Source organism: Macaca nemestrina, chromosome 5 (genome assembly GCF_043159975.1).
Source record: "Macaca nemestrina isolate mMacNem1 chromosome 5, mMacNem.hap1, whole genome shotgun sequence".
Taxonomy (NCBI): domain Eukaryota; kingdom Metazoa; phylum Chordata; class Mammalia; order Primates; family Cercopithecidae; genus Macaca; species Macaca nemestrina.
Genome location: NC_092129.1, coordinates 150,898,007 through 150,909,522, shown reverse-complemented (window position 1 = coordinate 150,909,522; position 11,516 = coordinate 150,898,007). Strand labels below are relative to the sequence as shown.

Below are 11,516 nucleotides of genomic sequence, written 5' to 3'. Positions count from 1 at the left end.
GCCGGCGCGCGGCCGCCCCGGGTCACGTGGGCGAGGGAGGGAGGGCGAGGAGGAGCCTTAAAGGAGCCGCTACACGCTTTCTGGCCATTTTCCCCTGACAGCGGCTTCGGAGATGGCTGTGACTGTCCTAAGCTGGGAGCTGCAAGGGAGAATTCCTGTCATTCCTGGCCTCAGCTCTGCAGGGACCGAGGGCGAGGCACGCCTGGGCCTAGGTGTGGCGTCTCTGTCCCCATCTGGTTTTAGGTAACAAGCGGAGCTTCTGAACCTCCCGGCTCTCGGCAGCGGCTGTATTTCCTCTGGCCTGCTTGGGCTTTTCCCGCCTCTGGTTGCTTTTCTGCCTTTCTAGTTTTTGGGTTACCAGATAGAAGGCTCGGCCTCAGTTTTGGCCTCGCCTTTCTAACCAGCAAGAAGAGGGCGATAGGGACGCGGAGGACACCTTTGTTCTTGGCTGCTTCTAGCATATTGCTTCATGTCCCCTGGAGCAGCGTGCCCTTTTGAAAACCTGTGGCAAAATGTCTCTTCTGTTTATATCAGGCGTGTTACACCTCCACACGCATTAGGGATCCAGGTAAGCCCAGCGGCCCGAACGTCATTACTGACTGGTGACACTGCAGTAAGTAAACCTTTTTTGCCGAACACTTCATAAGCACAGTCAGGTACTCCGTGGGTCATAGCCCAGCGGACACTTTAAGTATAAATGATGTACACCAAGATAGACAACCTCGATAGCTGTATTTAGGGTACCATCCTTTTAGGTATTACGTTTTGGTCGAGTTAGAAAATATCTGTATGATTTCACACGCAGTATTTGACACAGGCAGGTGGGGCACCTGAGGCCAATTCAAGGCCTTCTGGGAACTGTAGTTCTCTTTGGTTAACTATTCCAGAGCTTTCTGGGAATTGTAGTTTTTCCCTGCACCTTAATCCAAACTTAGCTTTTTTTTTTTTTTTTTTTAGCTTTCCTGAAGACATGAACCATTTACCCCAGACAAAATATGACCAACACAGATTCCTGCTTACAATTTCCGTGGGCAGGTTGGCCACCTGTAGCTCATCCCTAGCACTGATCTAAGTCCCTCAAATAGAGTTCATGTGCATCCCCACGACTGCCATCACTTGTACCGTGAAGTACCTGGCTAAGTGTTGAGATAGCAGAACTGATGGAAGGCTGGGGGCGGGGACTTGGGGGAGTCCCTGACCAGAGGAGCTCACTTGTCACACTCCTCTCCTATGTTTAGGGCTGGGCTCCTTCAGGCAAGGGACATGCATGAGTTGTGACCTCCAGGTATTAATGCAGCATCACAGGGAGAGGCTGTCTAGGGCAGGATAGTCAGGTACAGGCAGTTGCCAGAGTGTAAAGAAAAAAAAAGTTTGTTTTTTTTTTTTGTTTTTTTATTTTGTGGAAAACAAAAGCAGAAAAACTAAAACCCCAAACTCCAGAAAAAATCCTAAAAAATATGTTTTTTCTTAAAAAATACTGTATGTCTCTACTCCTCTCCCTCCCTCCCAAGAGCCCTTCTTGTGTTCTTTCTTTTCTAAGTGCCCTACCCCCCCACCCCCATGACTATCCATTGTTCTTGCTATTGTACCCCCACTTCCCAATATCTACCCAGGATGCGCACCCCATGTTCTCTTACCTGGCGTCTTACTTTGTTCTCCCTCAAATTTCAGCAAGCCTCATACTCGCAGTCCCATTTCCCCAGCATGCAAGAACTGTCTCCCCCTTCCTTTTCTGGGACTCAATAATCTTTTCCCCTACCACTCCCTCACCCCAGGTCTATTCTAAGCAGGAGCATGTCCTCCTGCCAAATTCCCTCCCTGTACCCACCCACCCACCCACCCTTCTTATCTGGAGAAATGTCAGAACCTTTCCCTGGGCAGCCTTAGCCAGGAATAAAACATTTTTGTCTTCCCTTGTTCTATAGGACCCTTTTCCCTCCCTCCACATACACATGCACCTCTAAGAGAAGGAAATCTTTCTCTGGGACCCCGTATTTCCCTGGCCTACTCCAAGAACCCTGTCCCCAGCTCCAGCTTCTTGCACTCTGAAGAGCAACAGTCTTCTCTCCAAGGAATCATCTTCCCTCTTTCAGGATGTGTGCATCTGCTCAGCCTCCTACTCTTACCTTTCTGCCCCAGACCCCCCCACCCCCCAATTCTCCTGGGCCAAAGAGCCCTTTTCCCACCCAGCCCAGGGACCCCAGCCTCCTGGCCTCCACGCCTGCGCGGCTAGCGGATGAGGACGTTGATCTCGGCCACACTGGCCTCCAGCACGTTCTCGGCCGTGGTCTTGCCGTGTTGCTCCTTGAGGTGCCGCCTAATGGCAGGCTTGTGGGCGAAGCGCACGTCGCAGTAGGAGCAGCGGTAGGGCCGCGCTCCCGAGTGCAGGTTGAGGTGGTCGTGCAGGGTGGACTTCTGTGTGAAGCACTTGCCGCAGATGCCGCACGAGTGTGACTTGACACCACGATGCACGTTCATGTGGCGGTTGAGGTTGCTGCTGTGGTTGAACTGCTTGCCACAGCGAGGGCACATGAAGATGAAGTGCTGCGCCCGCATGTGGAAGACCAGCTTCTCCACGCCCTGGAACACTTCCGGGCACTTGGTGCATTTGATGTTCTTTAAGGGGTTTCCACCCGAGAATCCCCCAGGCAGGGGTCCCCGGCTGCCCCCCGCCCCCAGGCTGCCCCCCGCCCCCCGGGCAGCCATGGCCACCGCTGCTGCTTCCACCAGGCCCGAGGTGGCCCCCACGCTGGCCCGGCCTCCAGGAATCAACAGCAGGCCCTCCCCTTCTGCGTCCTCGGACAGGCTATAGCAGGCCTTCACCACACCCTGTGGTGGGGCTACAGTGCTGGGGGGCACGCTGCTCTGGGCCAGCTCCCCAAGGTGGCCACCCACGGAGCCTCCAATGCCCAGACCCCCTCCCAGGCCTCCAGGGGGTTTGAGCCGGTGTGCCACCTCCAGGGCCGACTCCACCTTGACGATGCAGATGTCAGACACGTCCTCATCCTCATCCTCATCCTCTTCCTCCGCTTTCAGCTCCAAGTCCTCATCCAGTGGGAACTCCAGCTTCACTGGCCGCAGGAGTGGAGGGGGTAGAGGAGGTGGGGGTGGGGGCTTCGGGGCTGGCTTTGGGGTCCTGGCTGGAGGAAGGAGGGACTTGGTGGCGCTTACGCTGCTCACAAGGCTAGCCTCACTGACCCCATCCTCTTTGAGGCCTATTTTGGGCTCAATGAACTGGCTGAGAGCATTCCGGCATTTCTCCACCACGTGCTCCATCTGCAGGTAGGAGGCGGCTGTCAGGTAGTTGACGATGTCCCTAACAGCGAATTCCAGGGCGCCCGTGTAGCAGGAGAGGAGCAGGTCGGCCACGATGCGTGCACTGTGCATCAGGGAGACCTGCAGCTCTGAGCTGGGGTTCAGCAGGAACTGGTCCCGCAGGAACGGTGAGCAGGCGGCCAAGATGACCTTGTGGCCTCGAAACTTGAGGCTGTCAGCCACAATGGTCACGTCGCAGAACCGCTCCTCTGCTCGGAGCTGGTTCATGTTCCGTAGCGTAGCGGCCTCGTGGCCAGGCAGCTGGAAGCGCAGGACTTCCACCCCAGAGGCCATTGTGGCGGGGGTGGGCAACCCTGGTTGGGAAGGAAACCGGTCAGAGACAAAGGTCTCTGGCTCTCCGAAGCCAAGGCTCCAGGACCCTCGCCCCCATTCTTGCCCAGCCCCCCGGCATCCGATCTCCCGGTCTTCAGATCTCTTCCTCAGTTTCCCCAACCCTGGGGAGGCGCTGTCCCTCTGAGAGGAGGGAGGCGTGGTTCTCGGGGGCGGGGCAGCGGCGTCCACACCCCCCAGCCCAGCAGCCCGCTAGGATGGGGCGAGCCCGCGCGCCCACGGTGGAAGGACGGAGAAAAGGGGGGGCAGAGGCCTGGGGCTCTGGACGCCGAGGTGGCCCCGGTTGCAGACTCTTCTCACCCCGCCCCCTTTACCGGCTGCCTCATTCCTCCGCCCCCCCTTACACGTTTGCACGCGCTTTTCACGTCCTCCCCCCGCCGCCTGCACGCACCGTGCACGCCCTGCCCCCACGCTCAGAGCTCCGTGGCACGCCCCCCCAGCCCCACGACCCTGAGTGCACGCTCCTCTCACCTGGCCCGGTTCCGCGCGCTGTTTTTTTTATCCCCTATTTTCCCCACCCCCCCGGGGCCTGCAGCGCCCCCCACACACGGGCAGGGCCTGGGCAGCGCGCAGGCGCGGGGGTGCACGGGGCGCGCGCGCGGGGCCGGCTCCGCGTGGGCGTAAGGGGGGAGGGGCGGGGGCGGCTCGCGCCGTGTGTTCCAGGCCCCGCGCGCGCGGCGGCGGCGTCGGCTAGGACTCGGGGAGGAGGAAGAGGGGAGGGAATTAAAGGAGCAGGATCCCCCCTTCCCGACCCCCCTTTCTTCACCAGCACCCCCACGCGGTTAAAGGGCCGGACGGCCTTGCCTCCTCTTTGGCCGGGATTATTTGTCCGCCAGAGCGGAAATACGTTCCACACCCCCCTCTTTCTCGCTCCCCCTCCTCTGTGCCTCCAGGCCCCGCGGCCAGTCTGCGCGTGCGTGCCAAGTGCCGCGCGGAGGCCCGCTCACTCGGGCCCGCCCCCCAATCCCGGCTGCCCGTGGCGCTACCCGCTCCGCGTCCCCGCGCGCCCCGCCTGCGCCGCATCCCGCAGCGCGCGCGCGCGCACCCGTTCTCTAGGCTGCCGGCGCTGTCACCTGCTCCCAGGGGTGGTGCCTCTCCGGTCCAGCTGTGCAGAGCGCTGCCCTGGGTGCATCAGCGGCACCTCTCAGGGGCCCAACCGACCTGTGGCCCCTGTTGGTAGGTATTGCCCACGCCTGCCTCCGCTGCTGAGTGTGTTCACAGTGGCTCCAGCCACATTTCCAGGCTTTTCAACTCTTGTAAAGCTAGTAACCGCCTCAGCCCTTCAGGCCTGAAATATGATTTCACTTGCCACAAAACCAGACGATCCAGTGCCCTCAGCTCTCCTCCACTCCATGTCAGTCCTTTAAAATCACACCCGCACTCCCCTCCATTCTCAGGATTAATCCTAACTTCTTGCCAAGACAGTCGCCCTCCACTTGTGCTATCTGTGACCTTGCCCATTTCACCTTTAGTATATAATTAACCCTAGGACTAATTTTAATGATGTGATTTATGTTAGTATGATTCTACTCTAATCTTCCACTGCACCATCCCCCTTATTCCTCACCTCTCCTCCAGACTGAAAATGTCCAGCTCTAAACAAAACTTCCCTTCAACACTGCGCCCGGGCCTTCTCTTTCTCTTGTCTCTTTCAGACTAAGTTACGGTCTCCACAGCTTCAGCGACAGCATTTAGGAGCATCTTGAAGGCTGCTCCCTTCTCTTTCCCTTCTTCTCACCTGATACTTTCACTCACTTCCCCACCTATCCAAGTCTGTGTGAAGATGCCACTGTTTCCTGCCAATTGGATTTCTTTTTTACGTCCTTCAGGAGAATAGTGCGTTTTCCTTACGTTTCAATTCTGATGAAGTTTCTTATAATGTGTTCAATATCTGGTTTCCCCATGAGACTATAAACTTCTTGGTTGCAGGAATTATGTTGTGGGTCATGTTTTGCAAAACAACTACAACAACAAAAAAATCATGCAATAGGGCGGGTGTGGTGGCTCACGCCTGTAATCCCAGCACTGTGGGAGGCCAAGGCAGGTGGATCATTTGAGGTCGGGAGTTCGAGACCAGCCTGGCCAACATGGTGAAACCCTGTCTCTACTAAATATACAAAAATTAGCCGGACGCGGTGGCAGGTGCCTGTAATCCCAGCTACTGGGGAGGCTGAGGCAGGAGAATCGCTTGAACCTGGGAGGTGGAGATTTCAGTGAGCCTAGATTGCGCCATTACACTCCAGCCTGGGAGACAGAGCAAGACTCCTTGAAACAAAACAAAACAAAAAACCAAAAAAGGTCATGCAACAAATGATTGTTGAAGTAATTCCTCTTTGGCTCAGCCAGCATCCACCCATAAAAAGTTTGTGCTTGAGCTGAAACTGAATTCTTGAACTCAAGGGATGCTGTTTGGCAGGAGGGCGGAGGCAGCGTAGACAGCGTTTAGGTGGTACCTTGACTCTTTGCCTTTTTCTTTTAAATTATCTGATTTTTATGCTTGCACCCAGTTCCTTCTGTGGAATCTAAAAGTCTGTTCTAAACTGCTCTCTTTGTAGTTAGGCCATGTAGATTTGAGGAAGAACACATGATTTTGTGTCAGACGCACCTAGGCTTAAAGCCACATTCCTAGGAGTTTCTGAGCCTACTCTGGCTCAGAAGGCTGCCAGATTCACAAATCATTTTTAAAAAATAAAAGCCATATTCCTGTACTAACTGAGGCCCTTTGGGCAAGTTACTTAATTCTCTGAATCACAGTGTCCTTATCTCTGTCTCCCCCGCCCATCCTTAGTTCATCTGAAAGCATTTTTATCTTGAAGGCCCTGATGCCTCACAGGGCTAGTGTGAGGTTTAAATAAGCCTGGCATGCAGTAGATGCTGAGTAAACAATGGCTCTGTTTCCCTTTTCCTAATTTGGGAGATGTACTGTGAAATTTTCAAAAGAATTTTAATTAAGTATTTATTTAGCTGAAGTTTTGCTCTTGTCACCTAGGCTGGAGTGCAATGGCATGATCTTGGCTCACTGCAACCTCTGCCTCCCAGGTTCAAGCGATTCTCCTGCCTCAGCCTCCCAAGTAGCTGGGATTACAGGCGCCCACCACCATACCCAGCTAATTTTTGTATTTTTAGTAGAGATGGGGTTTCACCATGTTGGCCAGACTGGTCTCAAACTCCTGACCTCAGGTGATCTGCCTGGCTCAGCCTCCCAAAGTGTTGGGATTATAGGCATGAGCCACTGTGCCTGACCCAAAATAACTTTAAAACTTCTGTTTTTCTCTCTCATCTCTTCTTTTCCTCATTGCCAAACTTCTCAGAAGAACAGTTCACATTTCATTGAGAGCAGAAATACATAAAGCTGTCAAGTTAAGAATTAGAGTTGGTAAAATTTTGTTTCCTATCCCTTTCTTGCTACTTTTCCTTTCTGGGAATGTGGATGGGACAGGGGGCCTAATCTCAGTCCATGGCTTAAGACAGGTAGTCCTTGGTGGCAGGTGGAGTTGAGAGCCAATGAATCCTTCAGGTGTCCAGCCCACCCAGTTACAGCTCTGCATAAAGACAAGCAGAGGTGCACAAGCTGTCATTTAGATCCTTGTCCCTTCTTCACCAACGTCTGCCAGTATAAAACCAGGGGCTCTCCTGTCCTTAGCTTGCAGTACAAATGCCTTGGTGTGGTGTCAAGAACAGATACATTTAGGAGATACATGTAGGATTCTTGGGTCAGGCTCATTCCTATAATCCCAGCACTTTGGGAGGCCAAGGCAGGAGGATCCCTTGAGCCCAGGAGTTTGAGACCAGTCTGGGCAACATAGCAAGACCTCATCTCTACAAATAATAAGAAAATTAGGAGGGCATGATGGTGTGCATGTGCTTGTGATCCCAGCTACACGAGAGGCTGAGGTGGGAGGACTGCTTAAGCCCAGGCAGTTGAGGCTGCAGTGACCCATGATAGTGCCACTGTACTCCAGCCTGGGCAACAGAGTAAGACCCTGTCTTTAAAAAAAAAAAAAAATTAGGATTCTTAGTGAGCTTTAGAAATAAAATCTGGGCTGGGCACTGTGGCTCATGCCTGTAATCCCAGCACTTTGGGAGGCTGAGGTGGGAGGATCACTTGAGGCCAGGAGTTTGAGACCGGCCTGGGCAACAAAGCAAGACACCTGTCTCGAAAATAATAAAATAACAAATAAAAGTAAATATATTTTTAAAAGGAAACAAAATTTAACTAGGGATGCAAGGAACAACTAGGAGACAGAAGGTCCAGGTTGCAGTCCATCTTCAAGTCATCAAGGCTCCCCAGGTTTCAGTATTCTCTTTAACAAAATGGAGGGATTACTCTCTGAAGTATTTGCCAGTCCTATGAGTCCATAACAGCTTACTTTGAAAAGGGGTGTGTATGTTTGTCGGCGTGTCTGAGAGAAACTAGCTCACAGCTTAGAGCACTGCCCTTGGCTACTCATAGAGGTAAGGAGTGGCCTTGGTAATCCAAAACTGTAGCAAACATCAGACATTTCTCTGAGACATTCAAAGTATTTTAGGCTGTGGGCTTAGTTTTTACAACGATGCTTACACACACTAGAATAACCATATTCCCTGAGCAACCTATAGAAAAGGAAGAGGTAAGTCAGTCTGGACTTTTAAATCCATAGGCTGATGAAACCGTCTTGCATTACAACAAAACCTCCAACTTCTTTCTCTTTCTCCTTTGATCTGCACTCAGCTCTGCCCTCAGTGCAGGAACCCTGGTGAAAACTGCAGGAAGTTTTGGCAATGTTGGAAGGGGCTCACTGCTTGGGGAAAGAAGCCATATGAAAACAAAGTGCCTGCACCACTCCCATCCATCTGCAAAACCACTTTTTCTGAACTCCCATCCATCCCCTTGACTGCTCCTCAATGCTGGCTCCTCCTTCCTCGGAGCTCATTATCCCTAGCTCTTCGGAGCCCTCTCCCAGCCTCAACCTGCCTCCAGACAAGCTCTTCCCTCCCTCTCCTACCTCAGAGGGAATTTACTCCCTGCAGCCCACCACCTTTGCCATCGTCCAAGTCCTCCACACACCCTTGCTGACTCTGCCCAGCTCCAGGTCTCTCTGGGGAAATGGAGGCAGATTCTCCCAGCACCTTGTGAATTCCAGACAGAAAAAGACTCTTCCACTTCTCGCCAAACATTGTATCCTCTGAGCCTCACCAAGTCTGCTCTGCTACCCTCTGTCATCCTTGCTGCTTGAGCAACTGATTTTCGGGCCTGTGATACCTGGATCAGGTTGTCCTCCCCAGGCCTGCCTGTGTCCCTGCAAATGACCTAATCCGTATCCCAAGTTTCTAAAAAAATTGTTCATTTTATTTATTTATTTATTTATTTTAATTTTTTTTTTTTTTGAGACGGAGTCTTGCTCTGTCACCCAGGCTGGAGTGCAGTGGCCGGATCTCAGCTCACTGCAAGCTCCGCCTCCCGGGTTTACGCCATTCTCCTGCCTCAGCCTCCCGAGTAGCTGGGACTACAGGCGCCCGCCACCTCGCCCGGCTATTTTTTTGTATTTTTTTAGTAGAGACGGGGTTTCACCGTGTTAGCCGGGATCGTCTCTCGATCTCCTGACCTCGTGATCCGCCCATCTCGGCCTCCCAAAGTGCTGGGATTACAGGCTTGAGCCACCGCGCCCGGCCCATTTTATTTTATTTTTTTCATAGAGTCATTCGTGAGAGCAGAAATACAAAAAGCTGTCAAGTTAGGAATTAGAGTTTGTAGGACCGGGTGCAGTGGCTCACACCTGTAATCGCAGCACTTTGGGAGGCTGAGGTGGCCGGATCATTTGAGGTCAGAAGTTCGAGAGCAGCCTGGCCAACATGGTGAAACCCGGTCTCTACTAAAAATACAAAACAAAACAAAACAAAACAAAAATTACCTGGGCGTGGTGGTGCATACTTGTAATCCCAGCTACTCAGGAGAATCGCTTGAACCTGGGAGGCGGAGGTTGTAGTGAGTTGAGATCACGCCACTGCACTCCAGCCTGGGCAACAAGAGTGAAACTCCGTCTTAAAAAAAAAAAAAAAAAGAAAGGAAAGAAATAGAGTTTGTAAAATTTTGTTTACAAACTCAAAATTCAAAGTTCAAAATTCAAAATGTAGTTTTGTTCAAAATTCAAAAAGTATAAGTACAATTCGAAATTCAAATTATAAAGTTTTGTTCAAAATTTAAAATGTATAAGAGGGTACAAGGGTGGGTATGGTGGCTCATGCCTGTAAACTCAGCACTTTTGGGAAGCCAAGGGAAGAGGATCACTTGAAACCAGCCTGGGCAACAAGGCAAAACCCAGTCTCAGCAAAAAAAAAAAAAAAAAAAAAAGCTGCGGGAAGTGGTGCAGCCTGTGGTCACAGCTATTCACGAGGCTGAGGTGGGAGGACTGCTTCAGCCCGGGGAGGAGAAGGCTGCATTGAGCCTTGTTTGTACTGCTGCACTCCAGCTTGGGTGACAGTGCAAGACCCTGTTAAAAAAAAATGTGGTTTCTATTGCTCAGGCTGGAGTACAGTGGTGCAAGCCAGGCTCACTGCAGCCTCGACTTCCCTGGGCTATTTTTTTTTTTTTTTTTTTTAGACGGAGTCTTGCTCTGTTGCCAGGCTGGGATACAGTGGCACAATCTCGGCTCACTGCAACCTCCATCTCCGAGGTTCAACCGATTCTCCTGCCTCAGCCTCCGGAGTAGCTGGGACTACAGGCGCACGCTACCACTCCTGGCTAATTTTTTTTTTGCTCCTGTTGCCCAGGCTGGAGTGCAGTGGTGTGATCTCAGCTCACTGCAACCTTTGCCTTCCGGGTTCAAGCAATTCTCCTGCCTCAGCCTCCTGAGTAGCTAGGATTATAGGCGTCTGCCCCCACGCCCAGCTAATTTTTTGTATTTTTAGTAGAGATGGGGTTTCATCATGTTGGCCAGGCTGGTCTCGAACTCCTGACCTCGTGATCCGCCCACCTCGGCCTCCCAAAGTGCTGGGATTACAGGCGTGAGCCAGCGCAACCAGACTTTTTTTTTTTTAATTAAAAGTGGCAAGACTGGGTCTTTCTATGTTGCCCAGGTTGATCTTGAATTCTTGGGTTTAAGTGATACTCCCGCCTTGGCCTCCAAAAGTGTTGAGACTACAGGTATGAGCCACCGTGCTTGGCCCAGATAAATCTTTTATAAAAGTTAGAGTCAATGGATACAGCAAATTTCATTGTTGTCTTATTTGTTGGCCGGGCGCAGTGACTCACTCCTGTAATCCCAGCACTTTGGGAGGCTGAGGTGGGCAGATCACCTGAGGTCAGGAGTTCGAGGCTAGCCTGGGCCAACATGGTGAAACCTGATCTCCACAAAAACACAAAAATTAGCTGGATGTGGTAGGGATGCCTGTAATCCCAGCTACTCGGGAGGCTGAGGCAGAAGAATCGCTTGAACCCGGGAGATGGAGGTTGTAATGAGCCGAGATTGCACCACTGCATTCCAGCCTGGGCGACAGAGTGAGATTTCATCTCAAAAAAAAAAAAAAAAAAAATTGTCACAGACATCCCAACCTTCAGCAACCACTACCCTAATCAGTCAGCAGCTATCGATATCAAAATAAAATCCTCCACGAGCAAAAATATTACAACTCACTGAAGACTCAGATGACTGTTAGCATTTTTTACCAATAAAGTATTTTAAAATTAAGATTACATACATTGTTTTTAAACATATGCTATTGCACACTGAATAGACTACAGTACAGTATAAACATAACTTGTGTGCAAAAAGTCGTTGATATGACTGACTTTATTGAGGTGATCTGGAACCAAGCCCAAAATATCTCTGAGGTATGACCGTGTATACTTCACTTGCTTATTGTAATAGTTT

General features: G+C 51.6%; 1 protein-coding gene and 1 long non-coding RNA gene across 4 annotated transcripts; one reads left to right on the top strand and one right to left on the bottom strand.

Annotated features, from left to right (window-relative positions):
• The first annotated feature begins 2 nt into the window (after positions 1 to 2).
• LOC105497601 (uncharacterized) lies at positions 3 to 2,120 on the top strand. Of its 3 annotated transcripts, none has more exons than XR_011623843.1 (3): positions 5 to 243; positions 535 to 613; positions 958 to 2,120. It is a non-coding gene; the product is annotated as an uncharacterized lncRNA (long non-coding RNA). The 3 variants fall into 3 exon arrangements; XR_011623842.1 differs by having other exon boundaries at positions 9 to 243; positions 535 to 568; XR_011623841.1 differs by having other exon boundaries at positions 3 to 613.
• An 11-nt stretch (positions 2,121 to 2,131) lies between these two features.
• On the bottom strand, positions 2,132 to 4,401 carry LOC105497600 (zinc finger and BTB domain containing 12). The gene is made up of 2 exons (XM_011768810.3): positions 4,138 to 4,401; positions 2,132 to 3,629 (listed from the first exon to the last, which is right to left on the bottom strand). Exon 2 carries the CDS (start codon positions 3,607 to 3,609, stop codon positions 2,230 to 2,232), a length of 1,380 nt encoding a protein of 459 aa, XP_011767112.1. The 5' UTR covers positions 3,610 to 3,629; positions 4,138 to 4,401; the 3' UTR covers positions 2,132 to 2,229.
• Positions 4,402 to 11,516: the final 7,115 nt, after the last annotated feature.

What these genes read in the sequence shown, in the direction of transcription:
- LOC105497600 (XM_011768810.3), bottom strand. Translation starts at nt 3,609, where the DNA reads ATGGCCTCTGGGGTGGAAGTCCTGCGCTTCCAGCTGCCTGGCCACGAG.